At 40.1% G+C, this 21,665-nt stretch overlaps 1 protein-coding gene across 5 annotated transcripts in view; it reads right to left on the minus strand.

Annotated features, from left to right (window-relative positions):
• The window catches only part of trpm6 (transient receptor potential cation channel, subfamily M, member 6), a 42,249-nt gene extending 21,614 nt beyond the window's left edge, over nt 1-20,635 (minus strand). For 2 of the 5 annotated variants that reach the window (XM_074638515.1, XM_074638513.1), the window contains exons 1-40: nt 18,268-19,437; nt 18,052-18,131; nt 17,782-17,820; nt 16,881-17,070; nt 16,361-16,574; nt 15,813-15,937; nt 15,508-15,679; nt 15,227-15,401; nt 14,932-15,055; nt 14,771-14,843; nt 13,619-13,719; nt 13,350-13,484; nt 12,628-12,681; nt 11,142-11,276; nt 10,849-10,974; nt 10,299-10,570; nt 9,981-10,209; nt 8,912-9,064; nt 8,640-8,786; nt 8,319-8,447; nt 7,813-8,064; nt 7,545-7,719; nt 6,624-6,738; nt 6,317-6,513; nt 6,074-6,206; nt 5,551-5,989; nt 4,809-5,394; nt 4,415-4,512; nt 4,167-4,269; nt 3,822-3,868; nt 3,637-3,701; nt 3,514-3,539; nt 3,356-3,406; nt 3,121-3,186; nt 2,729-3,027; nt 2,455-2,537; nt 2,171-2,376; nt 2,014-2,065; nt 663-775; nt 7-67 (exon numbers count right to left, since the gene is read on the minus strand). In XM_074638515.1, coding sequence (XP_074494616.1) covers nt 7-67; nt 663-775; nt 2,014-2,065; nt 2,171-2,376; nt 2,455-2,537; nt 2,729-3,027; nt 3,121-3,186; nt 3,356-3,406; nt 3,514-3,539; nt 3,637-3,701; nt 3,822-3,868; nt 4,167-4,269; nt 4,415-4,512; nt 4,809-5,394; nt 5,551-5,989; nt 6,074-6,206; nt 6,317-6,513; nt 6,624-6,738; nt 7,545-7,719; nt 7,813-8,064; nt 8,319-8,447; nt 8,640-8,786; nt 8,912-9,064; nt 9,981-10,209; nt 10,299-10,570; nt 10,849-10,974; nt 11,142-11,276; nt 12,628-12,681; nt 13,350-13,484; nt 13,619-13,719; nt 14,771-14,843; nt 14,932-15,055; nt 15,227-15,401; nt 15,508-15,679; nt 15,813-15,937; nt 16,361-16,574; nt 16,881-17,070; nt 17,782-17,820; nt 18,052-18,131; nt 18,268-18,285 — 5,858 coding nt within the window. In that variant the 5' untranslated portion in view covers nt 18,286-19,437. Of the gene's footprint in view, nt 1-6; nt 68-662; nt 776-2,013; nt 2,066-2,170; nt 2,377-2,454; nt 2,538-2,728; nt 3,028-3,120; nt 3,187-3,355; nt 3,407-3,513; nt 3,540-3,636; nt 3,702-3,821; nt 3,869-4,166; nt 4,270-4,414; nt 4,513-4,808; nt 5,395-5,550; nt 5,990-6,073; nt 6,207-6,316; nt 6,514-6,623; nt 6,739-7,544; nt 7,720-7,812; nt 8,065-8,318; nt 8,448-8,639; nt 8,787-8,911; nt 9,065-9,980; nt 10,210-10,298; nt 10,571-10,848; nt 10,975-11,141; nt 11,277-12,627; nt 12,682-13,349; nt 13,485-13,618; nt 13,720-14,770; nt 14,844-14,931; nt 15,056-15,226; nt 15,402-15,507; nt 15,680-15,812; nt 15,938-16,360; nt 16,575-16,880; nt 17,071-17,781; nt 17,821-18,051; nt 18,132-18,267; nt 19,438-20,181 lie in introns of those variants that run through there. The other 3 variants (XM_074638518.1, XM_074638517.1, XM_074638516.1) reach the window with 2 other exon arrangements.
• Between the last annotated feature and the right edge of the window lie 1,030 nt (nt 20,636-21,665).

Here is a 21,665-nt window from a genome sequence, read left to right on the forward strand (position 1 = left end):
ACTGACAGGCCTGGGAGGAAGTCCACGCATCCGGCATGAATAATTTGGTTTGATTTGTTGGAGAAATCTTGGAGAGGACACAAGGAGAGGAAGAGGAAACACAACGCACCTTTGAAATATCAAAACAACTGGTGTCGGAATGTTTGTGTGTTTGTTTGCCGGGCTTGTTTGTTTTTGAGCACAGTTTCTTTCCGAGCAGTTATCCTCTAGATGCCGGTATCGTGCCTACCCAGAGACGTTAATTAATAGCTAATCAAAGCTAATGTCTCAGCAGCACATCGCCAGCACAAAGACATGATTAATATGTAATCAAAGGCCGTGGAGCACAACGCACAAAGCAGGGCCCACCCCCATGCCTCAAACACTACTGTTGTTATAGGAATAAACGAACACTCGCGGCTTAATTAGCTGGCTGTTGGTGTGTGTTGTCTTCATTTGAAGTTGTCGGGGATTTATCTCAGAGCCAACGTTGGCCTCCTGAGTGACGACACAGAGGTGACACATGAATACATGACAACAAAAAAAATCCTATGTATTCGCTAAGGAGTGCAAATCACATATTGGTTTAGAGAAACACTGTATTCTTCACGCATTTTAACAGTGTTAACACACATTCTCTCTCTTACACATACACACACACAGCAATACTGAACATGTCTGACCTGCTAGTCCCAGTCTGCGGCAGCAGGCACCGCAAGAGTGTTTCTGCAGGAAACCGCTGATGCCGGCATCTCCCAGGTTATCTGGACCGAAAAGCATCTCACCCCTGCTACCACTGCAACAGGGTCAGAAAAAGGTTTTATATGTTTTACGTAAATGATATTAGGGCTGGGCAATATGGCTAAAATCTTCTATCCCAATATAGGTCATTTCATATCGCAATAACGATACATATCATGATATGGCATGTTTTCTGATACAGTGGAAACCGCTTATATTGATCACGTCTGTCCGGGTCAAATTGATTACTATAAGTGGATGATTATTATAACCGAATCTTTGTTGATGTGCATCATTTCTCATACAGATTACCATCTAATTGACATCTGTATATTTATTACATGAATACAAAGTAATGAAACAGACAGCTGTGCTGTTAACTGTCTCACTGCCTATTCTTCTGCCTTTTCCCTCACCGATGGTGCGGCATTGCCGTTTTTGGCCAGCTCTGCCGTGCGAATGGTGCATGCAGAACGGCAGCCCTTTGCTGAGGCTCCTCATTCTTTCCCCCGGTAGCAGCATGGAGGGAGACGGGTGCCGGTCTGCATATGTGCCGCAGAGCCGGTTAAGGATCGGCAAAGTTTCACTTTGGGGGCATTACATGACCAGCCCACTTGACGAGGGGGCTTTCCTGTGCGCATTCGTTTTTTATTCAGAGAGGACTGTCCCGTCATGACATCAATGTGCACGCAGCATCAGCCTCAGGTATCCAACCCGAAAACAGACGATCCGAGAGGCAAAGTATCAAAGAAGTAAAGTAAAAAACAAAACAAAAATTCTAACCTAGTTATACATTTTTTTTTCATATGTTGTCATGTAAAGACCCAAAATTAACACTATAAGTGGACTACTTGATTATTTTAAGCAAATTATTTAAACAGCGTCAGCTTATTATTCCATTTAAGCGGATCACTGTAACCTTGACCACTATAAGCAGTTTCCACTGAAATTCAATAAATAAATAGTCTACATGAAATAACCACATGGTAAACTCTATTTTCTATACTCCTGTGTGAATTAAATACTTGACAAATGAAAAGTACTGAGTATTTTCTCATTTTAAGATTATGAGTGCAAAATGAACACAACAGTTCTAAGTGATTTTATAGAGAAAAAAGAAATACATATAGGCCTGGCTTTTAACGCGATAGAAACGATATAGAAAATATATACGATAGACCATTTTATATCGTTTTGAAGATATATATCGTCATATTACCCAGCCATATTTGATATCATTTGAAGTCCTAAAATCATTAATAACCTTGATATGTTGCTGGTTACTGCTGTTACCTTTGATCGTCGGCCATAATGACTGTTGGATCTGTCAGCTCCTCTCCTACTCCTGTCAAGAAAAGAACACATAAATAAATAAAGACAGAGAGACAAAAACTCAACATGTGTGTAGATACACAGGCATGCCGCAAACATACACAGTAAAGGAATCTACCTTGTATATCGAGCACCACAAGCTCTCTGCACGAGAACTCGTATGTCCAGTGGGAGAACGCTAGCAGCATTTCCTCCAGTGAACAGCAGGGCGTGATCTCCTCTCCTGTGTTGTTGTTGTATTTCCTGAAGTCACCGGACATGTTCCTCTCAATAGTCAGCCACTGGCCATTTGAATGCCAGAGGACCAGAGCTACATCTAGAAACCTGATGGGGGTAAAACGACAATTAGTGCATGCACAGATACACACAGACGCACCAAACTGTACAAGAGAAAACACACACCTTGGTGAGTGGTGCATGTCATCAGGTATGACCTCGTTGAACTCTTGCATCATCTTCTGGGCTGCTCTCTGCTGCTGGATCTCCTTCAGGGATGTCAAACAGTTTGACCATGAAGTTAAAGCGATAGGAAGCTAAAGGTCCAGGAGGTTTAAAATTGTGAATGTAACTAAATAAGAGCAATTTGCAAATTGCCAATGGCATCAGCTGCTAGAAATGTCAACAACTATCCAGTGCTTCCCTGCCTATGTGCACTTTACTTTTTAGGTACACTTACCCTTAAACAAAGCTGCCGTGCCGTGCTACCATGGAAGTACCTCTGCCAGGCACGAATAACCTCCGGCCTAAATGCTTTGACCACGTACACCAGACCAGGTCTGAGCACGTCCCGTTCTGCCCAGGTACACAGCACCCTGCAGCCCCGCCGGAGACCCCCGTCCAGAGAGCCCTCCTCACTGGAGAGGGGCTGCAGCATGGCAGACAGGCCTCGTGACGACCAGGAGGAGACTGGGCCGAGTTCAGGGTCAGCATCAGAGGGCACTTCCTCCAGAGAGTAGATGCTCACCTCTTCACCTCCTGCAGACAATGAGAAAAAAAACAGTAAATAAATTAAGCCAATGGAAGGAGATACCGTAAGAAACAAGAAATAAGACACCAAAAAATAGTGACCCAGAATGGAGACAGGAGTGAAGGGAATGGTGTGAGCCAGTCTCATCAGATTGTTTCTCTCCACCGCTGTTAAGACACAAACACAACACAGTCAAAACTACACAGGAGCTAAAATGCAAGTATAATAGCTCAAAAAACAGATGCACAATAGATGAATCTAGGTAGAAAAAAACTTTTGGAATCTAGTGCACCAAAATGTTCAATTAATTCAATATTCTGCACACTATCTCAATACCTGAATAGTGCGGATACAAATTGTCAGTGGACTGGAAGGAGGAGCCTTTTGCTGCAGAAAGCAAAAAAAAGAGAAATTAAAATACAAAAAGAGTAAATCTCACAATAATTAATAAATTAACTACATAAACATATTCTATAGTAACTGTTCAGAAATACCTTCAGGTGCAATCCCACTCTGTAAACTGCAACAAAGACATAAAGAAAAACATTTGATAATGACAATCATCAAGTATTTTAAAATTCATGGATATTACGGCACCAAAGGAGAAGCAGACTTACGAAGACCTGCGGCTCATGGATCTGGCCCAGCTGTTCCATGCTGAATGAGTGGGGCTATACACATCCTGAATACCAGTGAAAAGATAATCAGACCAATCTCACTGACATATTATACACTCAACACCAATATTTCTAATGTTTCCACAATTACTACAGTATTTCGCCACAAGTTGTCACAGGTTTACCTGATGGGGAAACACCTGCTTCTGCAACAAATCCATTGGCTCAAAATCTGAAAAAAAATATTGATATTTTCAATATTCAGATCTTTAAAACAAACCTTACTCTGTAAGTAACTTGTAAATTGCACATTTTATTAGCTCACTGTTCTTTTATTTATACGCTGTGTTGATTACATGATAACTTCAGAGAGACCTTCGTTTGATGAACCAACAGGCTCGTTATCATCCTCTCATCCTCCACCTTGTCATTCTTCTTATTGTGCCACTGTGCATTTAGACTCAATGGGATGACCTGTGCTTACAGTATCACTAATAACTAATATGTGCTTGATTTAAATAGGTTCTTACTGAGCTGATTTAGGCTGGTCGAAGCCGACCAACATGTAGGTTCTCCTCTCAATCTCCGCCACCTTCTCCAGCAGGCATCAGACAAATGGGACTGTGTGGTTGCCTGTTTTTCCACAAGAGATAAAGAGTCAAAGAATATAAAACAAAACAATTAGCAGGGTTTAATGATCCATGCAATATTCAATGCATTACTGAGCCGTCATTGGAGAAATTTCAATTGTCATGAATAAATGCTCTGAACATCTTACAGTATCTGGACTGCTCTCTTGTATCTTCACTGTCTTCCTGTTATGGTTTTTGCCTCTGCTGTCTGAGGCTTGAGTGAAGTCAGAGGACTTGGACCATTCTGCAGAAACAAAAACACAAATGATCTGTTGTGAAAGTGTGTGCATTATAACACAAAAGCAAAATCAATACACAAAAGTAGACATAAAGTAGTACATCCACATTTTTTTACATAACTACATGGTTTGTTTTTCTATTATATGCAGGGACAGACATGGAGAATAGTCCATGTCTCTTTATAAATGGCCAGTTCAAGTACTTTGGCAAAAATGAGATAAAGATTGGCATTCACTGCATGCTTAACATGAAGATTAATGAGCTAATTCTTTTGTCTTAAACTGTCCACTACAACGTTACCTCTGCTCCTGCTGCATCGTAGCGATGTGTCGTCCCTGAAACCCCTCCCATCAGACAAACTCTCTTTGTTCATTGGTTCGTTAAGAGAAGGAAATGATCCCCTCATTGGACTGAGAGGCGCCCCAGAGAAAGCCATATTCTCCACGCTGCACGACAGGGACCTGCAGTAGCCGTAGGGACGGTCTCTGGACAGACACGCCCACCTGGGAGATTTCACAGGTCTTTCCCATTGGCTGGAAGGTCTGGACCGAGAACTTGGTTGGCTATCATCATGAGAAAATGCAGGATTTACCAAACCCTCAGAGATGTCTCGAGGGTCGGACAGAAGGACAGCATCACTAGAGGTTCTGGACACTTCTGTATCAGACAGCTGTTTATGTATCCTTTCCTCCTCTTGCTCTCTCTCTTCTTCCGCCTCCTCTTCTTCTCCCTCTTCCATGGAAGTTTCCTCTTGACTGGGATACAGGTACGGCTCACATGTCCAGAGTTTATGATGTGGTGAATCCAAGCCTCTGTGAGAAAGAGGAGACCCAGAGCGGGACGGCCCACAAGACTCACAGGGTGTCTGATCCCTGAACTGTGGATCCTAAGGAAAGAAATATGTGTAAAAAAAACGGTAGAAGTCATTAACTATGTGGTAGTTTTATTGTTATAAAGCTGAGAAGACAGTGCTAGGTATTAAATCCTCATTTTCTTTCACATCCTACAACAGCTTTTATTATGAAATGACAACAGTAAGTACCTCCTTTGCTCCGTCCTCTCCCTCCTCAGTGTGTCCTCGTCTTCCTCCCTGACTCCCCCAAGCTCCAACATGGCACTCCTGTGATGCCAGCCGACTCGCCACCAGAGTATAGCCCTTCAGCAAAGAAGGCGGGGTACTTTTGCACGACTTGGGTATCACTCGCCGCATATTAAGTGCATCGCAGTCTGCTCCGCTTCTGTGCGGGAGGGTCCAGCTGTGAGGGAGGATGTGCCGGGACGCTGTGATGGGTCGACATTGAGCCAGGCGTGCCTCCTCCTGGTGCAGGCTGTCGGAAGCAGAGAGCAGAGTGAGGGTGTCGACGGCCAGCGCAGACAGGTCCTGGAGTCGACCCAGCTGACAGTCCAGCTCCGACAGGCTGTCCTGAATAAAGATGACCTTCTCCGAGACCTCCCCCATCATCATGTACATCTCCTCGACTCTAGTGGAACAAAATAAATTCAATATATCAATTCCACATCCTATACTCCTGGTTTATACAAATCAATTAGAATATCATTCCAACCTCTCAGCTGTGGCTCTGATCCTGTTAATTTGACTGCTGTGGAGATCATCACTCTTCTCGTGGAAGTAGGCCTCTACACATTTCTCCTCAAACTCATGGAGCTTCTTACGATCCTCGTGGCCCAGGTTGAGCTCTGGTAAAGACGACAGGAGAAGTGATTTTATAGATGGACAAGTGTGTAAGATGTGTATAAATAACTGCTGAATTAGTTTTATATCCACACACACACACAGCGGTACTCACTGAGTCCAGAGCCTCTCTCCTCCCGCTCAGCGTCACCAATACATCTCCTGTAGATGGTTCTCAAGCTTGAGGTCATGTGACTGAGGAGTATAAGGGGCGGAGGCAGCCATGGCCTCTCCTGATAGGTCATTATGTAGCGATAGCGGTTGTACTTCCACAGCTTATTGGACGACGATTCCATGTCAAAGTAGACGTTGCTGTAATTGAGAAGACAACATTTATTTAAATAAAAGTACTCTTTACTGGGGGTCTTGTACTGTAAAAAAAAAAAATTTAGATTTTTTTAAAAAGATATAAACATGCTTACTTAAAAAATGCAATGAGGATGTTGACCATGATGATATACTGGAAGAACAGATAGACAGCCTGGAGGAACGCCGTAAGAAAGGAGGCAGGAGGACATGGAACACCGTCGTCACAGGCTGTTAACACACCCAAACACACACACACAGACCTTACACTAGTGACAGTCAATACCATCATTAACAGTGGGAATACACCGTAAAACATCATGGGTCTTTTACATCCTTAACTAATTAACAAATAATGTTTGTTAAAGCTGGGGTAGGCAGTTTATTTTTGGCGTCATTGGGCTAAAAATCCACAATAACTTTTCAGCATATTGTACTTCATGTGGAACCCTAGGGTAGGCAGTTTTCTGGAAAAGGCAAATGAAACGTCAGAATTTGAAAATACAGCCCTGATAATGATCCCGATGCCGTTATGTGTATATCCGCAATTCTATGAGAATTATCGCTCTGTTTACTTTGCAAACTTGTGGGCCTGTAAATTCCTTTGAGATGATGTACTGTGACTCGAGGCTCTATAGCTACAATATTGGCGAAGCCTTTCAGAAATGGAGAGACAATGTTGCTAATAGTTTAGCCTTCCGCTACCCGTTAACTACTTTACAGTCTATTGGCATCTTCAGTATACAGTATGTTGTACGTGTGCAGTATCAACTGGTTAGTTCAAGTTATCAGAGTCCTGAAACAATGAGGATAATCACCTCATTCACCTTTAGCCTGCAATTAATAACACACATTGTAAAACAAAGGTGAATCAAGCAAGCATCACTGGAAATGAGGTGAAACTGACTGACTAATCTGAAAATTAAGCACCTCCACTAAGAAAGTTAAGGCAACACCAAAGTCATAAGGGTTTGATTCTACTGCTTTAAATCAACAGTGGTTAATAAGTATCTAGTGTTTTCTATTGGACAACTCACGATCTATCTCCTTTGCGTAGACCTCTCCGTAGATCATCCAGTAGGGCTCGAAGACTATGTCTCGAGCTAGGCTCCAGGACGGCTCCTCGTCTGGTGACAGGATGGCCTTCCTGGACACCCCGAAGCTCAGCAGCACTATTGCCATCATCACCACTATGAAGAACATGTTTTTGGTCTGAGCAGACAGAGAGAGAGAGTGGAGAGAGGGGTGACTAAAAAAGAAACACATCTCTTCCTCTCCAACAAGTAGTGATCAGTCTCTACCCACCATCTTAGTGATCATGGTGAGGTAAGGGCCGGCATGCTGATTGACAGCCAGCAGATCCGTCACCCTGACGAACCAGAAGATGATGTCCAGACAGTAACTGATGCGTCCTGCCCTCCGGTAGGGATCAGCATGCCAACGCAGAGCCAATCCAGCCAGGAAGAGGAGGATGGCAATGAAATCTGATACGTTCCAGTACTCTGAGAACCAAATCTTCAGCTTCTGGCTCAGCTTCCTCGGCTCAGACATTAGTACCTAATTAAGAGGTATATACATATGAATATTCTTTTGTTACGTAGTATAAAGCTGTATTCCTCTATTAAAACAAGATTATTAAGCATTGTATTGTGTCTTAATTACTTTCATTCCGTATTCAATATCACACTTTTTTAGTAATACCCCCTATAGAATATATAATATATACAATGCACATAAAATAGTTAAACATTTACAAAGGAGAGAGGAGAAATAAAGCAGAGAACATGTCTCTCTATTGGCTCTCCTCTCACCTCTCTGGTTTTCTCCACTGCAGTGGACAAGATGTACGCTATGACTAGCCACTCCTGAACACTGGGTCGATCCCCCATCTTCACCAGCACGACGAAGGAGAATAACATCAGAAAGGCCAAGTACGACATCTAAAGTGGAAACAGAGACAGTTAAAAAAAAAAATTGGCAGATTTAAAAAGAGAAAAATAAAAGTATACATAAAATACCACACATGCTGCATCCAAGACAAACAAACAAAGTACTCTCAGAACATCCATGTAATGTGTTTTCAGAAAGAGAAATATTTTATCCACAAGTATAACAACATGCACACCACCTACTGTGTGAAACCAGAACTTGACAACAGGAGCTGTGTAGAATTCATAGACTCTTGTGATCCAGGACAGACACTGTACGGTGATAGAGGACACAGTGTCTGACACAGGACCAAAACATGTGTCATCGAACGACGTGCGTCGCTCTGCATCCTGAGTAGAGTAGAGTAGAGTAGAGTAGAATAGGATAGGAGAAGAGATAGTACGATACTAAAGCTATTAGGATTCCAGTCCCAGTTTGAAAACATTGCTGGATAAGTGCACTACTGGCACTTTACCGTGTGATCAGTTCCCTCGTGGGCTGGTGCGGTCTTCACAGACTCAAGTCCAAACGGCATTGCCTCATGGGACTGTGGTACATGGCACATTTCAGCTTTGCTTTTAAACTCCAGTAGCAAGATGGCAGGGGGCAGAAGAAGGCTCAAAATAATCTGAAAGAAAGAGATAAGTGTGTCATGTATGCTTACAAACATCTGGAAAACATACCTCAAGTATGAGCTCAGTGAAGCAATATTTTTTTTAATTTATATTGAATCAAATGACTCGTGGTAATGTGAGAGGGACACTAGAAGTGTTGGTATGGAGGATGGAACCTGTCAATATCAAAAATAAATAAATGACTCAATAAATAAATAAAAATGTCATCAATTGGAGCAAAAATAATATAACAAAATAAATGTAGTAATTAATGAATTAATAAAATGTGACAAAATGGTGTCTGTCAATCTATGCACTCTGACCCATGCTCTGACCCCATGACCCTCATTTGCATAATAATGAGGCAGAAATGCATAAAGAAATATTTAAAGAAATATATAACAAGTAATACATAAATAAATAAGTTTGGGGAAATAAATAAGGGGTGAAATGCAAAGGGAAAATTGTGCAGGAATAAATAAATAAATGCATAAATAAATATATACATTTAAAGTAAATATAAAATAAATACAAAATAAATAAATTAAACATAAATGCAAAAATAAATTAATAAATTTAGAAATGAATAAAAATAAATACATACAAGCCAATTAAAACAGAAACATCAATTTGTCCCATTTTATCAATTAATTAATGGCTACATTTATTTTGAAAATTGATGATAATATTTATTTATCTATTTATTTATTTATTTATCGGGTCATTTATTTATGTATTTTTTATTTTGGCAGGTACCGTCCTCCATATGCTGGACCCACTTTAGATTTATGTTCAAGTTTTACTTTTTCTTTTTATAGCAATATAAATACATCATACACTTAGATTATGAGGCTTACAATCAGAGACTTTACAAGTGAAATAAATGTAACTGGTTTATCTGACAACTCTTGCAATGTTTACAATGTTTACCTTCAGATAGGAGTTTTTTCTCATGTTGAGCGAACCAGTCCAGAGATCTGTGAGGAGGGTCTGAGTGCAGGAGTGTGAGACGAATGGTCTATGACATGAAGAGACAGCCATCTGCAGACAGGTGAAATGGCTCCATGCCTCCATCTCTATAGTCAACAGCTTCATGGCCATCTGCTCGTTCTGACGAAACGCACAGTCTAATGCGTCCACCGCCAGCTGACCAAACTCACTGAGACACAGAGACAGGAGAGACACGGTCATCTGCATGTTTTCATAGAAACAATGGCATATAAAACAATACAATCAACACACACTCACAGTGAATATGTCTTGAATCGCTCTGAAATGTTGTCGTCCATACTGCTCTGCCGCACCTCAATGGCCATGGAGCGGTAAAGCTTACAGGCCACTGTGGCGCGTGCCAGCGCCTCCTCGCCGTGCTGCCACAGGAAGAGCGCCATCTGCTGACGCTGCTGAAGCACGGCCCACACGAACAGGTCGTTGAAGTTGAAGGTAACCAGCAGCGGAGCGTCACCAAGGCCAGGGCTCGACGGGATCTCTCGACTGCTCCCAGGTGACACATCTTGCTCCTAGATGGTAAAGATAGAGGTATGGACAAAAGAATCGACAAAGGAATGGAGATAAAGAAGGAGAGATGCCATAAGGAAAATAGAAAAAGAGGTAAAAGGGCAAAAGGATGCAGGGTAACAAAACAGTTGATAATGTTAAAATAAAATGTCTGTTCAAGGCTATTTTAAAGATGTTAGGGCTGCCTTAGATATCCAAAAGATGCCTACAGCTATACATGACTAGAGAATTTCTCAAAACGCAAGGTATACAAACACATACTGAAAAGATCCCTACCAACCTTGGGTTTGTAGGGCTGAGCCGTTCTAAAGAAATACTGGTTCTGGAGAGTCTTGACCCTCGTAGGGTTTGGTATTAATCCCCGTCTCTGTCTAGACAAGGAGGAGGAACTGTCCCGTCTACCCTCCTATACACACCGAAACAACAACGTGGAGAGTGCATTATTAGTAAGAGAGGTCAAGCATAATTATAATTAATAAACACAAGAAAAAAACCAAGTCCAAACTTTTTTCTAGGACATTTATCAAAACACAGTGGACCAAAAAAAAAAGAGTTCAAGCGATCAATGCTCACTTTGTCCTTCTGGCGGCTGTAGGCAGCTCTGAAGTGTTTCCGTGTGTAGGTGCTGCGGTACGCTCCTCCTATGAGGTACTCTACCACCAGGCCCATGTCAATGAGAGAGAGACGGTACCCTATGGGAAGAGAAGTCTCCACACACACACACACACACACACACACACAGATAGAGTAAATACACATACAATATAAATATAGCTATGGCTGCTACAATAAAAAGTATACCTACAGTATAGTGTACATAAATGCAACTCAATTAAATATCCAGTGTAAGAGCTAGTGTTAATTTTGTTAACAAAAACTATGACTACATTTGTTAGTCAACAACCATTTTTTTCTTTTTATGACTAAGACGAGACAATGACGATGTGGCACCTACGTCATTTACTTATTTGTGCCCGCAACTGAATTTTTTTATTTGGTTGAAGTGTTCTCTGGGCTTGCTTAAGCACAAGACATTTTCAAAAAATCGGTTGGCTGAAAAGTGAGTTTGTCTTATACTATATCTAGTCTTTGGGCACATGGGACAACTGTTTTTGAAAAACAGTAGTCCCATGTGCCCAAAGACTAGATATAGTATAAGACAAACTCACTTCAAAACTCTGTCTGGTAGGGTCCAGCTGTGAGACCAATTGCAATCATACTGCAAAGAAAAACTGACCACCATTTGAAGTAATTCACGTTATAGATTTTAAGTTAGATAAGATAAGTTAGATAGGAAAATGTCTGTATCTCAGAAACTACAAGGAGCATAATCAAGTATTAGGTATCTATTTACTCATAACAAATTGAATATCAAAGATTTGCACACATATGCAGTGTAAAAAAATCTTATGGACAACATTTAATAAATGCAATGTCAGTGTTATTCCTAATTTTTTCAAAAGTCCTGACTTTGACTATTAATAAAAGTGTGATTTTTCATGTGATCTAAAAAAAAGTTTTACTGTTAGCTACTTGCCCGAAGTATGCCCGTAACAATTTCAAGACTTTTAACCAATCAGAACAAATGTTGTCATTTTTCCTTATCATGCTAAATATAGTCTACAATGTCCCTGTATCAACACGCAAAATTGTTGACAAAAAATGCTATACTAAAATGTAGTTTAAAAAATAAAAAAACAAATTTCTCCTTATTTTCATTGACAAAAAAGAGGAGACAAAATATCATATAAGATATCATCATTTTTTTCACTGCAGCAGTTTTGTTTCCTGCGCTGTGTGCACCATATCATGCGTTGTTTTTTTAACTAAGATAAGACTAAAATGCTCAGACTTTTAGTCAACTAAAACTAATAAACAGGATGACTAAATATGATAAAAACTAAAAAGGACTATTGACACACGAAGACTAAGGCTAAATAAAAGAAATAGCTGACAAAATCAACACATGTAAAACTCAATAATATCTGAGTAAAGTGTGTTGTCTGTAGTGTAATTTCATATTCATATGATTATAGGCGTTCTCATTCTCACTAATCACCTGTTTCGCATCTTCAACGAGGTGGTGCAGGAAACGGTCTGTCTGCCCCTGTGTCTGTGGACAGAAACTTGTATTATTATTCAGAGAAAACAGACAAGTAAACAGAAAATACCAACTACCAAATCAGAACAAAAGAAAAGATTGATACTGGTTACTTTTTAACACAGTTGCATTTTGCATACACAGTAGCAGCCCTGAGATCCTTGGCTCGTTACTTAGGAGGACTTATTATCCCAGAGTTATGAATAAATAAACAGGCTTTGATACACACAAGATAAAGGCAGTGTGGAGAAAGCCAAGTGTGAGTGCATTGATGACAAAGAGTCTTGTGATCTCAAAAGCATCCGAAAACAAAAACAACTGGGAAAATACCCCGAATGCAACTGACCAGGAGCTGCAGAAATTATTAGTGCAAAACACTTACAGTGCATTATTGTGATTTCAATCAAAGCCACAGTTTTCGAATTTGTGCTTCAAGAGTCACAAACAAAAGAACTGAATTTCTTTTGTTTGTATGCTAAAGTGCGAGTCAAGGGTAAACAAAAGAGTAAATAGTACAGCAAGACAAACAAAAGTACCGTGGGGTGAAAGTATTTTCTAAAAAAAAGTATTTTATATATTTGTTGTATTTCTATTCAGGACCAATGAGATGAGTAAATAAGAAATTGTGAAGGAGATGGTCACAAACATTAGAAGTAGATACTTAAATATATTATAATAACCGTGTTATAGAGCTCCTCGAGGCGATCCACAGTAAGGAAGCGGTTCATAGTCATGCCGTTGTCAATCAGCAGTTTGACAAAACTGACCCGGTCCATCACCAGAGCGTCCAGCATCGCCTGCTCCAAGGAACCCACCTACATACAGCATACAATAATCATGATTAGACAACAACTATGAAGATTTTTAGAATGAACAATATTCCTTGTATGCAATAATAGCATGTAATTACACCACAGCTTGCTGTAGTGATTCACTGAGTCAGTCCCACCTGCCAGTGCTGTCCGTAGACCAGGACATCTTTCTGTGCAATGTCAGCCCTGTCCCAGGCTAAGGCCATGCTCAGCTGCTCTGCAGGACTGGCCTTGGTGCCTGTTCATCATACAGACCAAAAAACATACAAAACAACTTAAATCTCTGCGTTCCTAGACTATAACACACCTTTCTCACGGCTGACATTTTGACTTGTCATAGCAGGTAAAGCCCACATCTAACATTGATGATTGTTGCTCCATTCAAGTGCACCTGTAAGTGAGGCCGGTTCTAAGCATGGGTAAATGCTTACGGATGGAAGGACGGACACACGGAGCGCTATATACCCCCGACTACGTTGTCACGGGGGTATAATAAGTATTCAAACCAATCATGAAAATGCCACACCGAAATAATATGTTTTACTAATAGGGGTGAGAATCTTTCAGTATCTCAAGATTCAATTTTGATTTTGATTTTGATTCTTGGGGTCACGATTCAATTCAAAAATTGATTCTCGATTTAAAACGATTCCAGATTCAAAATCTATTCTCAATTAAATACATAGGGTTGCTAATAAAGGTGGTGAGAAAAATGATGGCATGAAAGCAGAGTAAAGTGTGTACAAGATTATGGAGTTTTTATATTTGAAAAAGTTATATCAACTGATTGCAATAATGTAAACACACAAAGGCAAAATGTAACATTTATTCATGCTAAACTTGCACAAATAAACACTTTCTACTCAAACGCTTTTAGTATTTCTCAATTCTCAGTGGCTTCACGAATAAAAAGTTCAAGTTATACAAAAAATAAAAATGGTGCCTCTTACATGAATACATTTGGTAGGCTTGGGCTATAGCTGCCTTTTTATTTCTCAGAAATGTGCCCTTTTCAAAAATAAATTGTCCACAAAATAACACTATAAAACTGGTATTTTGTGTGATTTGTTTCAACAAATCACACGCATTATGTCCATGACACCGTGTCCTAAGTAAGTCTTGCCGGTGAGTCAGCCTGCACAATAACAAGCCTGGAACTGGTACACCTACAAAGAATGCAGCGGTTGTTAATGCTATCAATTCTACATGTGGTTTTCCTGCTGTGACATGTCAAATTGTCTGCAGTGAAAAACGTCTATTGTCACAACCAAGAAGACAAATAGAAGTACCCTTGAGACTAGTTGTCAAAATGGCTGCATCGGGTGCCGTTTGGTCCTCTGACTCGGAGTCAAAGATGGTAATCTGTTGTTCAAAGACATATTGAAGTAGTGCGAGTAGTCCGTGTGTTGAATCACAACATGTACACATTCCCAAATGGTGTTTTACTTACAGACTGTCTGTGATTCATACACTGCAGGAGGAGACTGCAGAGCTGAGAGGCTTCTGCTATATCTACTCCAAACACATTTCCAATCCTGACAAGGAAGTCCTCTTTAATGTCAGTATCCAACTGCCTAAAAAAAATGCAGCGAACGTGTAAGTAATCATTGTGACATGTCTGCTCATTAAACAGTTGCTACATATAGTACAGTATAAAGACACTATCAAACCAAATGTTCTTTTTACACAGTTAGGTAGATCCATTAGACCTACTGCTGTAGATTCAGTGAGGTAAGCATTCATACCTGTCAATAGCAGTCTGCTTGTGTAAGAAGGCGAGCAGGTCAGCAGCCCTGCCCGATCCCTCGAACACAAACACTGGCACAGGGGGCACATTGCTGACATAGTCCAACACTGTGGACACAATGGCAGGGCCTCCCTCCAGCACCACACACACCACAGGTACTCCTTGGTTCAGTCCTACAAAGAAGGGAGGAGAGGGGGATATAACGTCAGTCACATCAAACCCCTGAGCTTTTCTCCCTTCCTGTATATGTATTACACAAAAACACACACACTGACTCACGGGGGTGTATCTTCTGTAGACGGATGTGTTTCTCCAGCTTCCCCCTGAGGCCTTGTTGGTAGCCATGTTTTCCCAGCGTTCCATCATCCACCAGCAGAAAGTGGGAGTGGAAACCATTAAGACGGGCCCGCTTGCTCAAAGGGTTCCCCAGTGGCTGGTAGGGCCTGAACACCTGAACCATGTTGAGTGGAAGTCAACCAGGAGTCAATCATGGCAAAACAATGCACTAGTATTATGTTCTAGGACTTATTCAGTATCAAACTGATGTTATCTCATTCAATAACACACAAGGTTTTAGTACTCACATCTCTGCCTATAAGGTCCGTGTTGTTGTCAATGACTCCCCATGGTGTGATGCCGACTGTGTTTCTCTTCCTCAGGTTGTGGCCCCCAAATGTTTTCACTGCCTCACCCACATACTTAGACACACCTAGAGAGTATGTAGAGAGCAGCTGAATGCACAGCAAATATACAATTCAACAGTATAAATAAAGAATTCAGCTCACTTAAGAGCGGCATCAAACACACCATTTTCAGATTCCTCTTTGTGCAACTGCAAACAAAGCTTAGACCGAGGGACACTGAGAATGACTGGACTGAAATCCTTACAAATGAACAGACCTACTTGAGTTCACACAGCCAAAAAATGATCAGGAAATACTTTTACAGCAGCATGATTGACAGGAACGTACCTTCTGGTTCATATAGGCATGACAGAACATGGTGTTCTTTAACCATTTCCCACCAGGACCAACACTGATTAATGTGCATATCAGACAAATTGATCCAAGATCCAGTGTTGTTCAAGAGTAATAAGAGAAAAGCAGATCTTACAACAATTTACAACACCTACCTGTATTAATACCATCAGTGAGTATCCATGCCCCCGTGCTGAGAGCGGCAGTGATCAGCCCTTTGCTGAAGGCCTGCTTGACTTTAAGGGGTAGGGTGAAATTTTCAGAGCCCCCTTGGACAGTCAGTAGCAGCTTGGGTCTCTCCATCTGCCACTCCTTCAGCATCAGTTGGAGCAGCACCTCCGGCTTGGAGTCCACAGCCACACGGACGTACTGGACAGGAAACACATGGAACGTTTAGGGACTGAGAGGCTCCTTGTGCTTTTCCCAGGTACTGCTAGTGTGACTGTTTTTGTGAAGTAGATACTATCTCAGATCATAGCAAGCCACCGCTTGTTTATACAACAATCAAAAGCTGAATCCCTGTCTTATTCACTCCTGGACAAGCAGTTACCTTGATTTCTGGAGTAATCTCTTTTCGAAAATGGGAATAAAGTTAAACAACTTTGGTATGATAATCAAACAAACAACCAATTTATTCTTAAACACATTCACTGTACAGTTAGTCGAGTCACAGACCTTGGCCCGGCAGACACGTGTGGCAGTGTCCTGAAAGTCTATGGTCCCATAGGCATTGGTGGGACTGGCTTTGGTGTGGAGCTCTACGGACCAGTCCTCTTCCAGGTCCTGTCCTGGACCAGGATAGAGGGATATGGGGGGGAGGGACTCTTGCCAGGAGTGCTCCCCCATCAGGTGACCACAGCAACATCTGGCCAATGAAAGATTATTAAAGTAACTGAGCATAGCAGGTGGACAGAGACAGAAATTCAATTCAGTAACTTGTGTCTCACATCATTCCATTACATTTTATTTCACTTGTGAACTATCAAAAGTAAGTATTTGCTTGTAAAGCACATTAAAATAACGGTAGGGCTGTTAGATAAAATTCACAGGCACCTTACAGGCCTCCACCTGGCCTATATAAGCCAGGCTGCTACAATTCCTCCCCCTTTCCTGTCTCTCTCTCTCTTCCTCTTCTCCACCCTTTGTTCTTGGGTCTATGTTTGATTGTGTTTATCATTTTACAGCCCAAAAATTTTCCCACACATCTCCCACTCATTCATTCATAAATCTACACTGATGATACCACTAACTTCCGTGTTTATTTTCTTTATATAGGATCGCAAACAACGTCAAATTCCTTGGTATTATTACTCTCTTTGTGCCAGTTTGTGACACATTAACCAATTCATTCATTTCTAAACATCCAATGGCATTAAGCAAGACGTGAGAAAAACAAAAAGAAAGCAAAAAGGGGAAATTATGAAATAAAAGGGTGTGGGGAAAAGTGACAACAAGACCACACAGTAATCAAAACAAGAGCTTTGTTGGAATAGGGGGTGGGGCTTAGGAGGGGAATTTAGTGTGGGTTTGAGGATGGTTTAAAGACACACATGAACACGCAATTCATAGATTGTACCTGATCAAGTTTTGGCATACTTGACATACGGGAATACATCTGTAAGAAACAGGAAATAACACATTATCAAAGAATCCACACGGTCTCTATTCTTGGAAGGAAGGGCTGATTGCCAAATAGTTTTGCTCTCATGAAAATTTTTTCCAACCACTGCTGATTGGATCATACTATCTACTAACTAAACAAATCATCCTGTATTTCTTCTGAGAATCATAAAAACTTGTACTATATCTTTTGGAAGCTCATCAATGTTATCGGATTCCAGTTTACCTATGTAAGTCCCGAGATGAAGGGATAAACTTCACACACTCTCTCTTGAAGATGGTTTCCTCAATCCAAGACTTTCGTGACTGGAATAAGAAGAGAAAATATTTACTTACAGTACACAGATCCTGGAGCGGCTAAGCACTATCTTCTCAACTGAATTGTCAAACTCATCCCCCAGCAAGAAAACACACTATTCTTGAAAAAAATGTAAAGAGTGACCTTCTCAGTGAAGCTCATTGCAGTGCCGGCAGCAGCCTACATGTTGGACCCACAGGGAACTGAACTGTAGGTCCCTCCCCTTCATAAAAAAACCTGAGCTGCACTCTTAAAAACACTGGCGGGATGTGAGATATAACAGTCAACCTCTCATTCAATTTCACAGCAGTCTTTTCTTCATGCTTCGCCTGGTCTTTCAAGGTCCGTCCTGCTCCTGTGGTCCAGTTTCCCAGACAAATTTAACAATGGCCTTACTGAGTGGAGAATTGTTGGGAGGAAACATACACAACATCCCCTTCCTGAGATTAGTACACATGGCTGAGCTGCTGTGGGTCAGACTGTGTAAACACTAAACAGGGTTCTGAAGTGTAGCCCACTGTGTTTTTTACAATAAATATTTTTCAGTTTATAGACAATAAAGCTCTCTATTTTAACATGTGCTGCAGTGACAATTTTAGAATGGCCACATAAGAAAACATAAATCTACTAAAGCACTACTTTAAAGGTCCCATATCGTGCTCATTTTCAAGTTCATACATGTATTTTGTGGATCTAATAGAACATGTTTACATGCTGTAATGTTAAAAAAAACAACTTTATTTTCCTCATACTGTCTGCCTGAATATGCCTGTATTTACCCTCCGTTTGAAACGCTCCGTTTTGGTGCATTTCAATGGTATTGCAACAGAATTTTGTTGCTAAGCAACAGCTTTGCAACAGGAAATAAACTGGGACATATTTAGAATGTTTACATTTAAAACCGTGTAATGGTCTAAATATTGTATATTTGTGACATCACAAATGGACAGATATCCTAACGACTTGTTTCAAGTGCACAATTTCTGAATACGGGCTGTGTGTGTTTCTCCGTATATTGAGCGTTTTGATAGTTAAACAGTATTTATAAAGCACTTAAATCTGCTTTATAATATAAAAGACATGAAAAGCTCACTTTTTACAAAATGGGACCTTTAAAGACCATCCTGTGCTCTATATGGGAATTTATACATAAATTCACATAGCTAGTTAGTAATGCAGATGTATATGGCCATCTGGTGGGTGTTGTTATTCCATAATTGAAGAGGTAGTTTTTCATGAGACATATTATTAGCATCTTTTACAAATATTTAGACAAAAATTGCATAGTATGTCTCAATTCCTATGACGATTTTCATTCGTTTTTGATGACAGGCATTAACTTTTATATATATATATATATATATATAAATAAAATAAATAAATATATAAATATATAAATAAATATATATAAATAAATATATAAATAAATATATAAATATATATATAAATAAATACATATATAAATAAATAAATATATTTATTTATATATTTATTTATTTATTTACATATATATATATATATATATTTATTTATATATATAGATATATATTTATTTATATATATTTATGTATTGTTCAAAACAATTCAGTGAGAAAATCCAGAGCAAATCACATCGACCTACAGTATAGTGCCACTTTCTCAAAGCCTTTAAAATGAACTTAAATCCCCCCAACTTATATTTAATGTAATGTAATGTTACAATCATTATCTGGTAATAACTGGTGAATCATCATCAGATAAAGAGTTGAATATCTAATATTTTAAGTTATAAGTGATATAGTGTGAATGTAAACAGTAAGCTGTAGAAACAATATGTTATGTTAAAGTGTAAGCTGGAGACGAATAATTAAATATAAAGCCCAGTTGAGTGGTTTTACTAACTCATTACGAGGCCACGTGTTTACTTTAGCTAACATTAGCTATTAGCTAACAAAAGCTAATAATTAGCGTTTAATAAATAGTTTTACAACTGTCATAAATAGCTGAGCTATTAGTTTACATCCACTGGAAACATGTTGGACTCTTTACTTTATAAGTATTAGTTATAACATAACTTACCATGGCTGTAAACTGCAGTTAAAAAGGTGTAACTTGAGTCTACATGCATCTTTCTTGAGTCAAATCCCACCACTTCATTTATTATTACTCCCCTGGAGGACGGACTGCCCTTTTATCAGCCGCAGGTCCAAAGGGCAGAGCCAGGAGCCTTGAGGAGTCCATGACCTCCTCCTTCAAACACAACCAGGACTCTTTCACCTCCTCTTCCTCCTGAGCTGAGCATGTCAACACAAGATGCAGGAACTATTGAGTCCTCCTACAGCCTTCAGACAAGGAAATGTGGTTATTAGGTGTGAACTGGGTTGCTCAACACACCTTTTTAGTTTCATTTCATCTTTCCCTTGAAAAACCGCATGATTAATAATATTCCTTTTAAATGTGTAATGGAAGCCTTAAAGGTCAAATATAATTTTTAAAAAGTGAGATTTTCATGTTTCTTTTATTATAAAGCAGGCTTAAAGGGACTGTTTGTAAGAATCAGAAATGCTTGTTAACAGCGACACCTGTGGCCGTTAATGGTACGTGTCCACAGGATCCGTCCTTTCCACGCTCCCCATTCATTGTCTATGGAAGCAGTCGTGCAATGCATTCTGATAGCGTGGCGGAGCGATTCGAGAGACGGAGCGTCACGAGTCCCGCTCCTCATTTGCATAAAGTTGGGTTCTGGGCTACTTTATGCAAATCACGGACGTCCGACGCGACTCGCCGCCTCTTGAAACTCTCTAGAAACTTTTAAACTAACTGTTGTCGATCCAAAATAAAGACAGATTCAGCAGCTGCATGGATTATTTCTCGCCTCAAATGTTTTCAGAAACACATTTCGGTGAACTATTTCCGTGAAATAAGAGAAGAAAGTTTCCAAACGAGCCTCATGTTGGTTCCAGTTTGAAAGCCGGGAGCAGCAGCCCACGGAGGGAAAGCATTCGTCCAATGAGGTGGGGGGAGCCTTGTTTCTAGTGACAGCCCACCAAGCGTCCAATGCTGGGAAGCGGCGCGTCCCCTCGCGATAAAAAACGCCCGTGGGCACGTACCATAAGTCAACGTCGATATAAAATTACATCTACAACACAATTAAGTGTGCAAAAAGTGAAGAAGTCTGAATACCTTCTGAAGCTACTGTAGTAAATAAATTGGCACCTACCTGAAAATAGCAGCGCTTGGAGGCCATTGAGCACATCTGTTCAACAGCTGGATCACATCCGAGTGGAGGAAAACATTTTCATTTACAGAAAACAATCAATTGTACAGCAAACAAACATGACTGTAAATAAATAGTATTAAATTTGTAATTATTGTATATGGTCATGTGTGTATTATTTAAGACCATATTTATCTCTGTAACTTGATTTTGTAGCCTTTGAACATCTGACCTTCTGGTTTGTTCAGTTTTTCTGTTGATCAAATGGCACTCCCCGACAAATACATTTATTTTTTTTATTTTTTATTAAGCTAAATCATTTTAAAGTAAACAACAATAAAATCCC

This window comes from Sebastes fasciatus, chromosome 6 (assembly GCF_043250625.1).
Source record: "Sebastes fasciatus isolate fSebFas1 chromosome 6, fSebFas1.pri, whole genome shotgun sequence".
Taxonomy (NCBI): domain Eukaryota; kingdom Metazoa; phylum Chordata; class Actinopteri; order Perciformes; family Sebastidae; genus Sebastes; species Sebastes fasciatus.